This window comes from Myotis myotis, unplaced genomic scaffold, assembly GCF_014108235.1.
Source record: "Myotis myotis isolate mMyoMyo1 unplaced genomic scaffold, mMyoMyo1.p scaffold_m19_p_3, whole genome shotgun sequence".
NCBI classification, from domain to species: domain Eukaryota; kingdom Metazoa; phylum Chordata; class Mammalia; order Chiroptera; family Vespertilionidae; genus Myotis; species Myotis myotis.
In genome coordinates, this window is record NW_023416335.1 from 57369091 (window position 1) to 57384837 (window position 15747).

General features: G+C 38.7%; 1 protein-coding gene across 1 annotated transcript; it reads left to right on the forward strand.

Moving 5' to 3' along the window:
* Positions 1-2268: 2268 nt before the first annotated feature.
* LOC118650414 (mitochondrial import inner membrane translocase subunit Tim8 A-like) lies at positions 2269-14861 on the forward strand. The gene is made up of 2 exons (XM_036298894.1): positions 2269-2309; positions 14558-14861. The coding sequence occupies exons 1-2, from the start codon at positions 2269-2271 to the stop codon at positions 14859-14861; spliced, it is 345 nt and encodes a 114-aa protein (XP_036154787.1).
* Positions 14862-15747: the final 886 nt, after the last annotated feature.

Sequence of the window (15747 nt, forward strand, 5' to 3'; positions counted from 1 at the left end):
TATATTGTAAGGATCATTTTTTTATTTAAGAAAAATGTGTCTTAGTACTAATAAATTCCAACATTTTTAAGTATAAGCTTTATTTTCCCAGAAATTTTTTCTAAACAGATATTTCTTTGGATTTTTATTTAATAAACAATTATTGCATAACTATTCTGTGCCAGAAATACAAAAATACTCAGGATATAAATATGAGTGAAATATATTCCCATATCCTCAGAGGTGAACTCTTCAATTAGGGAGACAGACTTGTATACAATTACTTTAAGAATGTACAAGGTACTCAAGACAATCACAAAGAGGAGATGTCAAATTCTGGTCTTAATGTGCTAGGTGCACTTAAGTAGATCATTGATGAACATTTTTAAGTGTCAAATCTGAAATGTTATTCATTATATAGCATTGTTTCTACAGAAAATCAGAATCAAAGTAATCATTCTTCATGAAATATTTTTTAGAAATGTAATTTGCCATAAATAAAAGGCCCCTGTGTTTTTATAAATATGAAGTGTTGTCGTTCTACTACCTTATTTATTTATTTATTTATTCATTCATTCATTGATTTTTAGAGAAGAGAAGGGAGAGTGATTAAGAAACAGAAACATCCATGAGAGAGAAATCATCTATTGGCTGCCTCCTGCATGCCCCCTACTGGGGATTGAGCCAGCAAACCCAGTATGTGCCCAACCCAGCAATCGAACTCATGACCTCTTGTTCCTGGGTTGACACTCAACCACTGAGCAACACCAGCTGGCTTACTATCCTATTTCTTATTTAAAGTAAAATAAAATATACATTCAGCTTTCTTTTATTTCTGGTAGTTCTATCAACCTAAATGCCTTGATCAACATTCCCATTCCCTTAGTAATCATATGTCTTCTGCCAAAATCAATGGTTGGAAAATGGGAGGAAGGAAGGAAGGAAGGAAGGAAGGAAGGAAGGAAGGAAGGAAGGAAGGAAGGAGGGAGGGAGGGAGGGAGGGAGGGAGGGAGGGAGGGAGGGAGGGAGGGAGGGAGGGAGGGAGGGAGGGGAAAATTTTAAATTAAAAAAGTTGCATCCAGAAAAAAAAATTAATTCTATCACAAATTAAATGAAGTCTTGATCTTGTGTTCTGAAATAGCATTATGGCCCGTGGGCTTAAGGATATTCTCTCCCACTGCTTTCACTAGATGTAAGTGGAGTGGAGTCTTCAAGGACTCCCTTCCCTTCCCCTCCATAAAGAAAAGAAAAATGAGGGACCATGATGGAGAGGGACAAAGCAGAGGGAAAGGGGGACATACATAATACTTTCAACAATAAAGATACGTTTTAAAAATAATAAATAAATAAAGATAAATTTAAAAAGGAAGGGAGGGAGGAAGGAAGGGAGAAAGAGTAGGGGGAGAGGGGAGGGAAGGGGATGGGAGGGGAGGGGAGGGGAGGGGAGGGGAGGGGAGGGGAGGGGAGGGGAGGGGAGGGGAGGGGAGGGGAGGGAAGGGAAGGGAAGGGAAGGGAAGGGAAGGGAAGGGAAGGGAAGGGAAGGGAAGGGAAGGGAAGGGAAGGGAAGGGAAGGGAAGGGAAGGGAAGGGAAGGGAAGGGAAGGGAAGGGAAGGAAGGGAAGGGAGCTTAGGTCTGAGTAAAGGAAACTGAGAAAAAATAGTGACACTGATTCATCCCTAATAAGCCAATATCCTCAAAGAGGATAACTGCAGGTATAGGCTGGTGGCCATCTGTAACAGCAAAAGCACATATAGTTTAAACAAAAACTGCCTTGAGTCAGGCCCACAGAAGAATAAGTTCACAATTAAAAACAAGGTCACAGTGCAAGCCATGATGCATCAGTTTATAGAAACAACAAACAGATCTTCAAGGTCTGCAGGAAGGTGGTTATAAGTAAATAAAGGAAACAATCACAAAGATGGGCACAGGAAAAAGAGACAATCCAGCATAAAAAGCAGATTGGAAAGAGATAAGGACTTTTAGAAATTAAATACTATGTATTTGAAATCATTTTTCTATCCCTTGTCTCAATCATCTAGTTCCTTTCTCCTTATGGTGTGTATTTTCAGGTATAGCCAATGTTCTTTAGTTTAAAAGCAAAGACTTTCTAAACCATTTCTATTAATTATCGGATGCAATAAAAAATGAGGGTTTGTTTGTTTTGTTTTGTTTTTGTTATTGTGGTAGTAGTGGTGTTTTTGTTTGTTTGTTTTAAGAAATAAAGAGGCAGCTATCACCTTGAAGTATATTGGATACAGCAAAGGGATCCATGAGATTTAGAGCTTAAAGATGGAGTTTCGAGCAAATGCAGAAGTAAAGGCCATGACTGGGTAATGAGGGCCCAGAAAGAGGTATCTAGCCTTCCAGACAAATAGCTGAAGGAAGGAACAGAGGAGCAACGGGGAACTCACAGTTCAGGAACAGATCAAAGACCTTTCCCTCAGCTCACAGATTAGATGTAGTCACCAACTATTTAGTGATATCAAATTAGAAACTATTATAGAAATATACTCCATACTACTTGTAGAAAGTTGTACATGATTTCCCATTATGCAGCCTAAGCTCAGTCATGTGCAACAATTCCTTCTATTGTATTGTCTTCTTGAAAGTCTAGGTGAAAGCCCCCTTCAGATGTGATTATATGCTGATACATGAACTGCTAAGGACCCTTAAGTATCCAGCCTGTTATTTAAGACCAGTAGGTAGAGGCAACCATAATTGGTGAGCAACCTACAATCTTTCCTCACCTTCTACTTGTGGAAAGTAGAATTCTAAGAATGTCTCCACTGACTGTCATCCTTTTATCATCTCCCCTGTGTGCAGAAACTATGAATATGATAAACTGTCACTCCAGGGATATTATCACTAGAGGCCCAGTGCACAAAAATTCATGCACTCAGGGGGGTTCCTCAGCTGACCTGTGCCCTCTTACAGTCTGGAAGCCCTCAGGGGATGTCTAACAGTCTGGCCTCCCTCTGCAGGAGGTGACCAGTGGGCAAATCAGGGGACAGCATGGGCAGTGAGCGGCTGGCCCTGCCCTCCATTGCACCACTGCCACCGGTGGCCTCCCTCTGCGGGAGGCAACTGAGCGGACGATCAGGGGATATAGCACTGGCCCCCATCACCTGCAGCTGGTCACTGCCCCTCCACCCCATCGCTGTCCCTTCCCTCTGCCCGCTAACATGCCTTGGCTGGCCTGGCACCTGCACGCCAGCCCCGCCCCCCGGTTGTTCTGCCATTGGGTCAATTTGCATATTACACTTTTATTATATAGGATATGTAACAAAGGGATCTTGCAGATGCAATTAAGTTTACTAATTTGTTAACCTTACCAGTAAGATAGATTATCTGGGTGGGCCACATTTAACTGCATGATCCCTTTACCAACAAAGAGATTTTTTCCAGGGAGGTTCAAAGCACAAAAAAGGATGTCCAGGGCAATTCTCCATTGCCGAGATGAAAAGAACCCTGTGAAAGGTGAGTTCCAGGAACTGAGAGAGGTCTCCTACTGATAGCAAGAAAGAAACTGGAGACCACAATCCTAAGCCACAGGGCAATGGATTCACCCACCCTCCTGAAGTTTGGAAAATGGATTCTTCCCTAAGGCCTTTCCATAAGAATCCAGTTTCACCAACATCTTAACTTTGTCCCTTTCAGAGAACCCATCCAGAGTGCCCTCTCAGACTTCTGACCTACAAAATAGTGCGCATTTTAAGCTACTAAGTTTGTGGTAACTTATCACAAAGCAATAAAAATATAATATACTTTGTTTAAACGTATAAATTTCAATTCGAATTTAGATTTGTTTAAATCTTTCTAAAATTCAGATTTGATTATATCATGTCCTTGCTTAAAGATTCACAGGCTCCCCTGTTGAAGGAAAGTGAATTCTTTTTACCCCTACCATGCCATCGCAGACCCTTTATAACTGGCTGCTACCTACTTCTCCAGTCTCATCTATAGTAAACTGTTCCCAGGGTACCAGGCTGCAGCCACACTGGATTATTTGCCTGTTCTGAAACATAATTGCGGGGATGCAACAGAGTGGCTCTCTCAGCAACTCTTCCAACTTGTGTACCGCAGAGCCTAGAAAGCTAAAAACTGCATTCCCCACTGTGGTGGACACACACTGTGAGCCATGCCTCTGTATAATCCTCTCTTGTTGAGCACAGACAGAGGCTATACCTTGTTTCTAACCAATAAAATATTTCAAAAGTGGTGCAATGTCACTCCCATGGTTACCTTATGTTACGTAAGACTCTGTCTAGCAGACTGGGAGGAGATTCTCCAGTGGCTGTCACAGCATATTAAAGTTGCAATTCTTTTAGGTAACTCTTTAATTTTTTAATTTTTTTTGCTTTACTAATTCAGCTTAGAGGGGGGAAATGTTTCATTTACCTCTATGGCACTATCCTCTAGCATAGCTAACTCTCCTCGGATGAAACTGTACATTACTGTGAATGCCAAATACCAGTTAGACTTGGCAGTGACCAGAGAAGCATCATATGTTCTGTTGACTCTGGATTAGCAGGTGCCTGATTCTCTTCCTGAAGGCCAACCCAGCCATGGGAAACATTTAGTTCTGAAGTTCCCAACGGGGAGAAAAATAAAAAGGAACTATTTACTTTCATGCTCTGCAGAATTATCCTACGAACCTACTCTTTCTATCTCTCCAAAAATATCCCCAGGCCTGCTTGCATAATCATTATATCTCTGATCAGGAACTTCTTCTCTGACTGGTTTCCCTTGGCTACTCTTACACTTGAGCATCTTGATAGGCATTAGAATGCTGACCACAATGAATTTAGAAATTTTTAAAAAGGGAAAATAAAATCAGCCAATTTTGTCTCTATTTTAATCAAATCATAAGATTCAAAGAAAGATTGATAACGTTAACTTTTCAGTAAGGCAGATCTAATTTGCCATTCCTTTATAATTGAAATGCCAAAAGTATGCATTTTTTTAATTGGGAAAAACACGTCTGAAAAAAGATTCAGGCAGGCCCAAATTAGATAAAAGAAAATATCAATTAAGGTTGGTGGTGGCAGGAAGGATTTTAATGAGTAACTTTCAAGCCCATATGAAAAGTTTAAATAAATGTAAACCTTACCCAGCATTTTAATTGCACATATTTTTCTATGTAGATAGATCGTAAACCACTAAGACACAGAGAGTGTGATACATCTACTTGCATTTATTCATATTAATATTTGTGTTTGGGAGAAAAAAGATTTGTCTAAGATCCTCAATTCCAAGATCCTAATCTAACTACTATTACAGTTATAAGACACATCAATGTTCCAAAGAGAACTTTGGTAAATTGGACTTCATAAAATAAAAACAAGGTACCATCTCACACCTGTCAGAATGGCTACCATCAACAAGTCAACAAATGACAAGTGCTGGCAAGGATGTGGAGAAAAGGGAACTCTAGTACACTGCTGGTGGGAATTCAGACTGGTGCAGCCACTATGGAAAACAGTATAGAGTTTCCTCAAAAAATTAAATAGGGAACTGCCATCTGATTCAGTGATCCCACTTCTAGGAATATAACCTAAGAAAACTGATACAACAATCAGAAAGAGTGTATGCAACCCTATGTTCCTAGCAGCACAATTTACAATAGCTAAGATCTGGAAACAGCCCAAGTGTCCATCAGTAGATGAGTGGATAAAATAAGCTGTGGTACATTTATACCATGGAATACTATGCAGCAGTAAAAAAGAAGAATATCTTACCCTTTGAGACAGCATGGAGGAACCTGGAGAGTATCATGCTAACTGAAATAAGTCAGTCAGAGAAAGACAAGTATCACATGATCTCACTCATATGTGTCATCTAAGTAACAAAATAAACTGATGAACGGAGTGGATCCAGAGACATAGAAGCATGGAACAGAGTGCGGAATCTCATAGGGAAGGCTGGGGAGGGTGGGTGGGTGGGAGGTAATCAACCAAAGACTTGGAATGAGTATGTGCATAACCCATGGACACAGACAATAGGGTGCTGAAGGCCTGGAGCCAGTAGGGGGTGGTCAGGGGGGGAAAAAGAGGCATATGTAATACTTTATACAATAAAGAATTATTTTAAAAATAATAATAAATAAATAAAAAGGATATGTTTGCCCAGATGAGGTGGGAAACCTGCATCAAAGATGTCATCAGGGAAGTGAAAAGATAATTGACTTATTAGGAGAAAATATTTGCAAACATATATCTGACAAAGGGTTTATATCCGGAATATAGAAAGAACTCATGACTTAGTGATAAAAACACATTACCCAATTTAAAAATGAGCAAAGTATCTAATTAGCATTGCTCCAAAAGATATATGAGTGACCAATAAGCACATGAAAAGGTGCTTTACCATCATTAGCCATTAGAAAAATGTTCAACAGGAAAATAGTTTGGCAGTTCTCAAAAAGTTAAATATAGAATTACCATATAATGTTGCAATCACTTTCAAGTATATATCCATGAGAAATAAAAACACAAATCAACATAAAAAGTTGTACATGAATATTCATAGCTGCATTATTCATGATAGCTAAAAAAAATGCAGACAACCCAAATGTCCAAGAACTGAAGAATGGATAATTAGAATATTGTAAAGCCATGCAATGGAATGTCATTCTGCCATAAAAATATTAGAAAGTATTAATAAGGTTCTGCCACAACATGGATGAACCTTGCAAATTATATACTAAGAGAAAGAGGTCAGTTTTTAAATATATATATTATTTCATTTATTGCATTTAATTGTCCAGAATAGGCAAATTTATAGAGGAAGAAAATAGAGTAGTAGTTGCCTACTGCTGGTGGGGTTGGGAGGAAGGTGGGAGAGATTACTAATGAATATGAGGTTTCTTTGGGGGCTAATAAAAATAATTTAAAATTTATTATGGTGATGGTTGCACAACTCTGTGAATACTTTAAAGGGAGCACACTTTAAAGGGTGAATTATATGTAAGTTATATCTCATAGCATGTTAAATTTTGTACTAAAAATTGAAAACAAAAATAAATAAGTAAATAAATATTGAAAAAAAAATATTCAAACTAGTGTTGGTGGGTTAAGGAGAGAAAAGAAATAAGAAAAAATAAAAGTTACAATCATTTCAGGAAAAAAAGTCAGAAGAGGTGAAACGAGAAATACAGAAAAGTACACTAAACAATTATAATAATTAATCTTATCTAATCTAATAATAGACAAACAGGGTAATTGACCATACCTTCACTACACCTCCCATTGGCTAATCAGCGTGATATGCAAATTAACCACCAACAAGGATGGCGGTTAATTTGCATATACCTGCTGGGAGCGAAGACAGAAAACAACATGGAAGTGAAGCGCTACAGAAGAGAGCTAAGTAGAGGCGGCTGGGAGGCGGGAGGGGAAACCCAGCCACAGCAGCTGGGAGGCGAGAGCGAAGCCCGCCTCAGCAGGTTTCGCTCCCTTCTCTGGTTTGCTCCAGCAGCAGGAAGCCCTATTCTTGCAGGAATCCTCCTGCAACGGGCCTCTAGTAAATATAATAATTACAACTAATAAGTTATCCAAATCACTATAAATAAATTAAACTCTCAAGTTAAAATATAAAGACTGTCAAGCCAAAAGTTATATGCATGCTGCCAACCTAAACCATAAAACACAAAAAGACTGAAAGCAAACATTTGGGAAATATATGCCTAGCCAATACCAGTTATATAAAACTAGTAGAACTACATTAAAATCAGGCAAAAGTTCTGTGGCAGCTACACAAGTGTTTATTTTATTATTTATTATTACTCTTTATACTCTTTTGTTGATAATAGTTATTTTACAAAGAATAAACAAACATATAAATAGCGAGAAGTTGCCCAAACGGCATGGTTCAGTGATTGAGCTTCGACCTATGAACCAGGAGGTCGCTGTTTGATTTCTGGTCAGGGCACATGCCCAGGTGGTAGGCTTGATCCCCGATGTGAGTCCTGCAGGAAGCAGCTGATCAATGATTCTCTCTAATCACTGATGTTTCTCTCTCTCTCTCTCCCTCTCTAAAATCAATAAAAGAAATATCTAAAAAAAATAGTAAGAAGTTGATAATGACTAACATATGAGGAGATCGTTTACAGACATGAAAATCTTCAAATCTTTTGTAAGCTATAAACCAAACATTAAAGGATTTTTACTTTTGCTAGAATGATGCCCATAAACTGTTTTTAAGGCTAACTCACTGCTACTTACTGAAAGCCCATCCATGGATGTCCCTGACTAGAGAACACAATTAATCATGAAATTGGATTCCATGACAAAGATGCAGCAGGGAGACCATTCTGTTTCTTAGCTCTAAGGGCCCTCAAGACACACAGGTGTGTAACCTTTTAATGGCAGGCCTAAGAATGCCTACAATACCTACTTTGTGCCAGCTATTTTACAGATATTATTTCTAATCTTGCCAGTGATCCTGGAGGGTATGTATTTCAACCCCCTTCCTACAGATGTAGAAATCAAAATTCACATAAGTTAAATAATATACCAAAAGTCACCCATGAGAAATTACAGGGCCAGAACTTTAACCCAACACTAATTGAATTCAGAACCTGTGAGCTTCCTACTGACCCTCCTATCATTCAGCCACAAAAATTGTTCACATAGTAAACACAAAAATTGTTGACAACATTGAATAATTAACATCTGTATTACAGACAACCAGCAATAAATAAAAGGAGAGTGAGTCTAGGCTAATGCCATGTTTTTTAGAAGTCACACTGCTTGCTTTTACTCTTTAAATAAATCTAGATTGGATTTTAAATTGGCTTTTAAAAAGACTGGCCTAAGCAGGTATTCACCTCTTCACAGATTTATTTCCTTTCATTCTCTCGGCCCAACTTGGACCTGGTATCATATTAATCAGCTTCTGAACGTTTACAAGTAATTTTTAAATTCAGAAACCTGATAGCCTATCTTGTACACCTCTGGTAGGAAAGAATCCACTACACTCATAAACACTAAGGTGAAAGCTTGCTGTCCACGCCCTGGTCACCCATCCTCTCCCCTAAAGGTGCTTCTACTCTCTCTTGTTTGAGTAAACTAAGCGGCACCGCAAACATCAGTTTGTATAAAATCCCTTCAAGTTTTTTCAAGGTAAATCTAAAATTTAGCAGAACTTAGCACAACTTCCTTTTTATTTCAAATACCACTACATAAACATGATTGGCTGTGAAGAACCAAGAGTCCGGGAGACAGAAATGAATTGCCTTCACCCAATACAGACAATAACACTGCATAATTTAAAGGAAAATGTCACAGGTTAATTGGTGTCAATGATTTGTTACATCTCCCAATAGTCAGCTACAGAAAGGACTGTCAGTATTGCTAAGTGCTAAAAATCTTTCCAATTGATAGGCAGCTTGAAAGGTCAAGTGTATGCAAAAGCGGTAAGTAATCATTTTAGCATTTATTCCCATATGTCACCATATAATAAATATCACTTGTTATGCAGTCTTAAGGTAATGAGGCTATACAGGACCAGAGAAGTGTGTCTTTTTTTAAATTCATATGAAGCTAAAACGTTATGTATAGCAACTGTCAATCAGGGAAAATGACCCTCTTTTCTAATGCAAACATGTTAAGTAGTACATTTTTTTAAATGTTTAGACCATGTTGTGTTATTCAAAGATTTTTAACAGTTTTTCTTTCATTCAATAAATAAAAGTGAATTTGACTGTTCAAGCCATTAATGGTAATGATGGGTCTTATTAGTAATCAGCATTTTGCAGCTATTCTAAGGACAAATTTAGCTAAACTCAGCATGTCAAATTAGAGCAAAGATTTTGATATATTTTTTCCTCTTTTCACATTACAATGACTTCTCTCTTTATTTTGCAAAGTGGGTGATTGCAGAAAATTGGAAATGTTCTTGGGTGCTATTCTTCCCTTTAAAAAGGGGTACCTATAGGTTTAAATGGGCACCCAGCTTTAATGCCTGCAAAAATTCTATAATTTTATTTTACATAAATTCTATATCTCAAAGAATCTCAAAGAATAATACAAAATGTATATGCATATACAACTTTATTTTATTATTGCTCAATGCCTCAGATAGTAGTTATAATGATAATAAATATCTCTTGCACCAGTATTAGCACCTGTGTAGTCAAAAACCTTATTTCACACAGTAAAGACTACATAGATATGTTAGCTCAAGCCTTACCTGAAAACTAGGCAGGGTCACTGCACGGGTGGATTACTTCATAGGTGACGCCAGGAATAGGAGTGAAGAATGAGAAGGGCATGATGCTTAATTTTACATGTCAACCTCACTGAGCCATGTGATGCCCAGATATCAGATGGAACAATATTCTTGGTGTTTCTTTGAGGGTGATTTGAGATGGGAGTAACATTTAAATCAGTAGACTGAGTAAAGCAGATTGCCTTCCCCAATGTGGACTGGCCTCATCCAATCAGTTGAAGGCCTGAATAAAACAAAAAGGCTAGCCCTCTCCCAAGTAAGAGAGAATTACCCCTCCTTTACTTGCTTTTGAACAAGGATATCAGCTTTAGCCTGTCTTACACACAAACTGAAACATTGGCTTTCCCTGGGTAGAGAGCCAGCTTTTCCACCCTGAAGAATCACATGAGCCTTATAATAAATGTACAGTCCCCCCCTCCCTCTCCCTCTCCCTCTCCCTCTCCCTCTTCCTCAGCTTGCCTCTCCAGAAAATCTAATACAGAGGATAAAAGAGAGAAGGGAGAGAAGCCTATATAAAGACATCATTAAGTTGTAAAACAATGTGGATAACAGGTACTCAATCAATTGCAGAGATACAGGATGTATCTCAGAAGTGTCCTCCAGCAATTCTGAGATGCTCACCAGTGTCAGGTGTGCTCACATAGTCATCCCAAAACCTAAGTCAGAGAAGCTCCAGGGCAGGAAACAAAAGACCAGCATACACAGTGTCAGCATAAAGTTTGTCAAATCCCGTGTAAAACTATTGGCTAAAATCAGGGGTGAGGCAGAAAGCATACAGGGTGGGGCCCAAGAGGAATCCAGTGTGATCTATGCCTTAAATCACCCTGATCAATTAAAGCAATTAAGTTAGTCCAATTGGCATTAAGTCTTCAAGTTGGTGGCCAGACTCAACATATAGAAAGAACTTAACATATAAGGGATAGTGGAACCTATAAAAATTAATGATCTATGCCTGTACAATAATCAATTAAAAATAAAAATTTTTAATTGGATGTTCACTTTTGCAATAAAACCTATAAAGTATCTAGAAACTAACAACTATCTATTTAATCTTTATGGAGAAAATATTAAAAAACCCGGGTAGAATACAGAAGATGATCTGAATTAATGGAAAGACACCCCCATGCTCTTGAAAAATATGACTCAAATTAACCTATATATTTAAAGAAATCCTACACAAAGTATTTTGAGGAACTTGATAAACTTGCTATAAAAATTATTTGAATGATACAGGTACATAAATGGTCATTTTTTTAAAAAGCAATATAGTGTTGGATGAGCGGATAAAAAAGCTGTGGTACATTTACACAATGGAATACCATGCAGCAGTACAAAAGAAAGATCTCTTATACTTTGAGACATCATGGATGGACCAGGAGGGTATTATGCTAAGCAAAATAGCTAGTCAGAGAAAGACAAGTATTACATGATCTCATTCATTATGTGGAATCTAATGAACAAAATAGATCCAGACACACAGAAGCATGGAATAGACTGTTGAACCTCAGGGAAGGCAGGGAAGTGTGGGTGAGTGAGAAGAGATCAACCAAAGAACTTGTATGCATATACCCATAGACACAGACAATAGGGTGGTGAAAGCCTGGAGTGGGGGACGGGAGAGGGCTCGAAGGGGTCAATGGGGGGGAGGGAAGGGGACATAAGTAATATTTTCAACAACAAAAATTTAATTTAAAAATGAAATATATTAACTCATTTAAAAAAGCAATATAGTGTTGGTGCAGCTTCAGATGGATAGGCCAGTGGAATAAAATATAAGAGGACAGACAATACATATGAGAAAATAATATAGATAAAACTACAAATAATAGTAAAGGAAATAATTTGTCAACAGATGGTTTTGGGTTAACCTGCTTCCTATTTTGGGAAATAAAACTGAATACCTGCATAAAAACACATAAAGGTTTGAAGGTGGACTCCAGTTGAAATAAAGCTCTAAGTGTAAAACAATGTAGCTTTGTAAAATTGTCATTCATGTAGCTTTTATCGTCTTAGAAGAGATGCAGGAGAGTCTTGGTAATCTAAAGGAAATAAAGGGCGCCTCAACTTTTCAAATACACAACCACTTAGGCAAAATATAATGATTAATTTGATTATATCAAAATTCAAGATTTCCATGGATGAACCTCGAGGACACTAAGCTAAGTGAAATAAGCCAGTCACAAAAAGACAAATGCCATATGATTACAATTATGTGAAGACCAAAGTCAGAGAGTGAGAAAGTGGAATGGTTCTTCCAGGAGCTGGGAAGAAGGGAGAATTGAGAACTGTTGTTTAATGAGTAGTTTCCATTTTGCAAGATGAAAAGAGTTCTGAAAATCGGTTGCACAACAGTGAGAATATATTTAACACTACTGAACTGCACACCTAAAAATGGTTAACATGGTAAATACTATACATAGTATGCCATATTTTTTAAATAGAGTTTCTGTTCAGTTAACAGAAAGATGAGTAGTTTCTGTTTATGTTATGGCATGTTACGGAATGAGAGAAAACATTTGTGATATCAAACGCTTAAGAGAGGCAAACATCAAAACTGCATGAGAAGTTTCCATTCCAGCACTTAAGGAGTTTGGGAGTTGCAACTCCATCCTAACAAGTGAAAAACTAAACAAGCTGAAAAAGCAACAACTCTCCCTAGAACCATAAGAATAGTGAGGTCACAGGGCAACCCGCCAACATTGAAGAAACCCACGGGAGGACACACAGAATCCCAACTTCCCGGAGTAGAAATCCAGGAGCAGCAATCTCCGTGGAAACCTGAACTTCAAGGGACAAATTACTGGAAGTGCAGAGTGGGTAAGTCTGCGAGATGAAAACTTGAGGGGGACCCAGTCATTAGGGAGCCCTCATTTTTGTGAGTTTTACCTCCAGGAGCTTTATCAGGTTCTCACAGTAAATACTAGAGGAAAACCCTTTGAGCTTCTGGGAGGGGAAGTTGAAAAGGGACCATTGGGAAATACCTTGAAACATTCTGTTCTTCTTAACAAGGTCTGCACTCAGGAGAAACTGCTTAGTCAGAGCCCAACCTGCTGGAGCAGCGGTTCTCAACCTTGGCTGCACATTAGAATCACCGGAATGAGGCCCAGAAATCAGGATTTTAAAAAGATTCCCAGGTGATTCTAATGTGCAGCCAAGGCTGAGAATCACTGTGCTGGAGTCTCATCAGAGCCTAACTGGCCTGGGAAAGAGAAATAACCAGCTGGGCATCAGCTTTCACCTGGAGGAAGGGAGATACCCAATTCCAGCAACTGCAGTCCTCCTGTCCCACCAAAGCAGGGAGGACGAGGAACTGAGAAGCCTGTGTGAAGTTCCCATGTGGAGGGACAGGCTCCCTAAAGGACTGACACCTAATCATAGGATCATACTTACTTTCTCCCAATACCTCACCACCACTTTACTGAAGACAAACTTATAGCACCGCCTTTTACGAGTATTCCATGTCTGGCTATCCAGAAAAAATTACAAGGCACACACACACACAACAACAACAACAACAACAACAGTTTAAAGAGACAGAGAAAGCATCAAAGCCAGACACAGGCATGGCAGGGATGTTGGAATTATCAGAATGGGAATTTAAAAATGACAATCATGATTAATTGTTATTAATGCCTAAAGATTCAAATGAATAATGGAGAGAGCATGCAAAAAGAGATGAGTGATTTAAGCAGAGAGATGAACATTCTAAGAAAGAACCAAAAAGAAAAGGTAGAGATAAAAAACGCTGTAACAGAAAGAAAGGACGACTTTGATGGGCTTATTGGTAGAGTGGACACAGCTGAGGCGAGAAACTAGGCACTTGAGGATATCTCATTAGAAACATCCAAAATTAAAGAGAGGGAAAATTTTTTTTGAAAAAAAAGTACAAAACAGCATATTTAGAACAAATAGAAAAAGTGTGACATATGGCAATACCAGAAGGAGAAAGAGAGAAAGGAACAGAAGAACTATTCGAAACAATAATGACTGAGACTTTCCCCCAAATTAACATCAACATGAAACCACGGATTCATGAAGCTCAAAAATAAAAATGGCTCAAAAAAGAAAAGAAGCCTACACCTAATCATATTGTTTTCAAGCTTCAGAAAATCAAGATAAATAATCATGAAAAAAAAATTTAGAGAGGAAAAAAGCTTTACCAATAGAGGAGATATAAGAATTTCATTTGACTTCTCAGAAATCATGCATCAAGAAGAGAGTGGACTGAAATACTTAAAGTGTTCCAAGAACAAAAACACACCTAGAATTCTGCACACTGACAGTCCGTCGTGGAGACACGCGAAGGTCGGTGAGTTGGTGCGGAGTTTGTCTGGGAGCCCGTGGCCAGGCTGGGAGGATTCCTCTTGGAATTCCTCCGCTCGGCTGCGGGTCTGGGCTCCCTGGCCCCGCAGCTGCCGCATTTCATCCGGGTGGAGACTCAGAAGCAGCGCTTCCAGCAGCTGGTGCACCAGAGGACGGAACTTAGTTGGGAGAAGTGCGTGGACAAGCCTGGGCCAGAGTTGGACGGCCGGGCTGAGGCCTGTTTTGTGAACTGCATTGAACGCTTCACTGATACAAGCCAATTCATCTTGAATCGCCGGAAACAGACCCAGAAAGCCAAGCCAGTCTTCTCAGAACGTCTTTCTGACTGATTTCAGCATTCCCTTTTTGGAAAAGGAAGGTAGTTCAAGAATGGTTGAAGAAAAGGCTACAGGGGGATGGGCTCCCACCTTTGGCTCTCTGGGAGCATCTGGTCATCTGAGAATGAACAAAGACCAATATCTTAGTGTGTTTGGGGTTTAAGGGTCATATATGTATTTGGCTTTTTTTTTTATGTTAATCTTGTGAAAGCAATTGGCAAATGAATGGAAAACTTTCCTAGATACATATTACTGTATGTGGGACTATGTTTTTCCGAATCCCTCATTAACTGCTTCCTATCATTTGGATAATGGAACTGCTTTTTGTAATTTGATAGTGGGACCACATGGGTAAAAGCTGTCATTTCTGTGAATTGGTTTCAGATGCGTAGGGACACTGATACACATCTTGGTGTCTCTGGGAGAAAGGGTGGCAATGGGAGAAGAGCTACTTGGTACTTAACTAGTGTTTGACCATCAGTGCTGGGGAAAAAAAATCTATGGAATATTCATACAATACAGTTCAACTTTCTAAATTTTCTCCCTTCCTTATGCTGTGATTTACTTAAGTCTCTATATAAAGTGTGGTCTTGAGGTAATACAGGCAGCCTGAGTATCGAGAAGCCTTTAATTATAAAGGAATCTAGCCAGTGAGCATAATTCTCATTATTAAGGTGCCATGAGGAAGAATTTAACTTACCTTGAATATCAGGGTCAAAGAAATTCAAAAATGGGCCTAAATAAGTTGTAAAGATTTAGACCTGTCAAAAACTAACAGCAGTTTCAGGTAGAGATGCATGTCTAATGTTGATCAATAAGTATAGATTCCATTTATTGCATTCTCTTGATTATTGAAATAAAAGCTTCTACAAGATTCAAAAAAAAAAGTGAGGGAGAA

Coding starts and splice junctions, on each gene's coding strand:
- LOC118650414 (XM_036298894.1), top strand. CDS start 2,269: ATGGAGTTTCGAGCAAATGCAGAAGTAAAGGCCATGACTGG. Junction 2,310..14,557: donor GAAGTAAAGGCCATGACTGG/GTAATGAGGGCC, acceptor GCCCGTGGCCAG/GCTGGGAGGATTCCTCTTGG.